This window comes from Zingiber officinale, chromosome 1A, assembly GCF_018446385.1.
Source record: "Zingiber officinale cultivar Zhangliang chromosome 1A, Zo_v1.1, whole genome shotgun sequence".
In the NCBI taxonomy this organism is placed as follows: Eukaryota; Viridiplantae; Streptophyta; class Magnoliopsida; order Zingiberales; family Zingiberaceae; genus Zingiber; species Zingiber officinale.
Window position 1 is genome coordinate 112,274,872 of NC_055987.1, and position 3,450 is coordinate 112,278,321.

Here is a 3,450-nt window from a genome sequence, read left to right on the forward strand (position 1 = left end):
TGACAACTGCACTCTGTCGTCACTACTCCCGACGAGTGACCGAGTGGGGATGTTGTCGGAGTACACCTATCCTCCTACCCCAAATCATAGATGGGGAGCACAATGCTCTCAACTCCTTGACACGATGACGGGGAGGAATCCCTGCCGGATAACACGTTGTGTCACACTACCCATGAGTGGACCAACGGTGCCTAACAGAGTCCCTGCTGCAACACACTCTGCCTGAATCGACCACTAACCCATGAGTGGTGGTGTGTGCAGATCCATGTAACTGGCGATGTGCTGAGCAATAATGGAGCGGACTATCGCACAGCATGCAATCATGCAAATGATGCATGGCAATAACCATATAAACATCCTGACCTAATCCATATATATAGAAAAGTGCCCCTAGGTCAACGAATCATATCGAATCAAAGGTACACAGAAGGTATAAAAACCTAGGTCCTGAACATGGTAAAGCATGGTATATCACTACCCCCTATAAGCATGTATAAACAGGTAAAATATACATGAGATGCAAATCAATCAATCAATCAAGCACGTACCAAGATTTGGGTAGTGATTAACCGAAACAGATAAGAAACACAATTAATGCAACATGTTAATTCCATTACTAAGCATATCAAAGACAAAAAGTCAAAAGTACCCGCCTCCGATAAAATGGTGCAAATCTGACTCCGAGATACTCGTCTCGCGTCAAAGTCCTGTTTCACCAATGTAATATATTTTATTTAGCTACATTTCTCATAAATAACCAAATAAAAATCTATAACCCTAAATTAGGGGAAAACCCAAATCATATGACCATCATCCTGTCTAAACAATTGGACGATCAATTAGGATTAGTTACCTAATCCTCAATCCACCCTTTGATTAAAAATCTAAACCTAAGTCCAATTACCCATGCATCTAAAACATGATGAATCACATATTCCATTTTAAATGTAATTCAAACATAACCCTAATTCAAATCTACACATGATCAACCATCTAAAATAATCGAATCAAAATCATGATCAATAACATGTATCAAATGCCCTACTCCTTACCTTATTCCTCAGCCTTGATTGTTAATCCACAGCAGAGACAACTTGCTACTGAGAACAGGTCTCACTGCCAGAACCCATCACTTCGAGTTAGTCACCAAAATCAACACTCAACCTCTACAAACCTATACAAAAGCAAATGCTACCCAATTCCTCCAAATATGATATCAACCAAAGCTTAATCAGCAAACTCACCAGTTCTAGATCAGAGGTAGCTGTTGGTGGCTACAACGGCCGGAACTAGGGCACAGGAGAAAGGGTAAGGCCGAGAGATGAGTGTCGCGGGCTGAGCACAGAAGAACAGGTCGGCTCTGTGAGTTGCGGTCGGCGGTGTCTCGTCGGACCAGAGGAGGGGAGAGGGAGGCAGCGGCGTTAGTGAGCTCGGCTAGGGCACCGAGGGGTGCGGCTCGGGAGGAAGAAAAGGAGAAAAGATGAAGAAATGGCCGGCGGCGGTTGCGGTAGTCGGCGATCGAGCGGCGTCGGGTGGCTAGGGCAGGGAGATTACGGTTTCGGCTTCACCGAGAAGAGGAGGAGATGAAGAGGGGGAAAACCGTCGTGACCGGCGGTTAGGGCATGGAGGAGAATCGGGCGGCGTCGGGGAGAAGGGCTCGGGCTCGCGGAAGAGGAAAAAGAAACGGAAATAAAAAGAAAATAAAAAGAAATTAAGAAAAGGAAATGTAAATATAAACATTTCCTCGCTTAAACGGGTCGCCTAAACAGACTTTTCCGGATCCCGTTTTTTATCCCCGTTAACTCGTCCGTACGAGCTCTGAAAAATTCCCGAAAAATTTCCAAAAATTCTGGAAAATTCCTTTATTCATATCCGCCTATTTCCGGTATTTTACACTGACACCTTCGTGAATAAGTTCGTCGACCGAGTTCTCTAACTTTTCGGCTGCGCCGTGGACAACATTTTTGATCAACTCAAGAAAAAAGGACATCTGCCTGTTGATCTGCCCAGCTCCACGATTGATCGCAACCAGCTTAATGCCTCTATCCCTGACGATGCTTTGGATTATTTGGAGTGAACCCTTGAAAGCGTTTCTGTCAGCTTGATTCACCAAGTGATCTTTTGTTTTTTTGGGTTGTATTAGTCGGCCACCGTGTGTATCTGGTTGGCATAAACTCTTATGACGTGACTTGTTTCTATCTTATCTTTGATGATTTTCTTCAATATTTTGCTCGTCTTTGAATATGCTTAGGCGATCGTCTTGCTTTTACTTGTCGATCGATCACGCAAGAGTTGAAGGTCTCCAATCGACCACCGCTGTCGCGAGTGTTTAAGGTCACCGCTTGACCGTCGATGACGCGAGGGTTTAAGGTCGCCGCTCGACCGCTGATGACGTGAGGGTTTAAGGTCGTCGCTCAACCGTCGATGATGCGAGGGTTTAAGGTCGCCACTCGACCGTCGATGACACGAGGGTTTAAGGTCGCCGCTCGACCGCTGATAACGCGTTTGATAGGAAGGGGTTTAGGAGAGATCCAATTGTTTTCTTCCTGCGTCCAAGGAAACATACATACATGCACGTGTACATGAATTCATTCGCTCACCTCTCATCCGACTCTGTAAGGTTGGAGGTGATTTGCGCTCCACGGTCTATCCAGCCTCCTTCCCTCCGTATCCTCCAAGTAGTATGCACATGACCGCAGCCTTTCTACGACTTTGAATGGACCCGTCCATGGAGCTTCAAGCTTTTTGACGTCCCCAACTGGCTTGACCCTTTTCCAGACTAGATCGCCCACCTGGAAGATCTGGGGACTGGGGATAACCCGACGATTATAGTTTTGCCGCATCCTTTGTCTGTAAGCTGTTAGCTGAGCGGCCGCTTTGTCGCGTGTTTCGTCAACCATGTCGAGCTCCATCCGTCGCCTTTCCCCGTTTTCTTCGTCATAGCGAAGCACTCGATCGGACTCAATCCCGACCTCGACTGGGACGACCGCCTCTCCTCCATATACTAAATGGAACGACGTGAAGCCAGTTCCTTCCTTGGGAGTCATCCGCAACACCCATAACACATTGGGTAGCTCGTCTACCCAGCTGCCCCCCATGTGATTGAGCCGCACCCGAAGTATTCGCAGGATCTCCCGATTGGCTACTTCGGCTTGACCATTGCTCTGAGGATACGCCATGGAGGTGAAGTGTTGTTCGATGTCGTACCCTTTACACCATTCTTCGAGCTCCTGACCAACGAACTGTCGCCCGTTATCCGAAATGAGCCGACGAGGAATGTCGAACCGACAAATTATATGCTGCTAGATGAACTTTTTGACCATCTGCTCGGTTATTTTGGCTAGTGGCTTTGCTTCCACCTATTTTGAAAAATAATCAACAGCCACCAGCAGGAATTTTCTCTGACCGGTTGCCATAGGAAAAGGACCAACTATGTCCATTCTCCACTAG

The 3,450-nt window shown here is 46.8% G+C and overlaps 1 protein-coding gene across 1 annotated transcript; it reads right to left on the bottom strand.

The window, feature by feature from the left end:
- Nucleotides 1–2,603: 2,603 nt before the first annotated feature.
- Nucleotides 2,604–3,047, bottom strand: LOC122001666. Its single transcript, XM_042556548.1, has one exon. It carries the CDS (start codon nucleotides 3,045–3,047, stop codon nucleotides 2,604–2,606), a length of 444 nt encoding a protein of 147 aa, XP_042412482.1.
- Nucleotides 3,048–3,450: the final 403 nt, after the last annotated feature.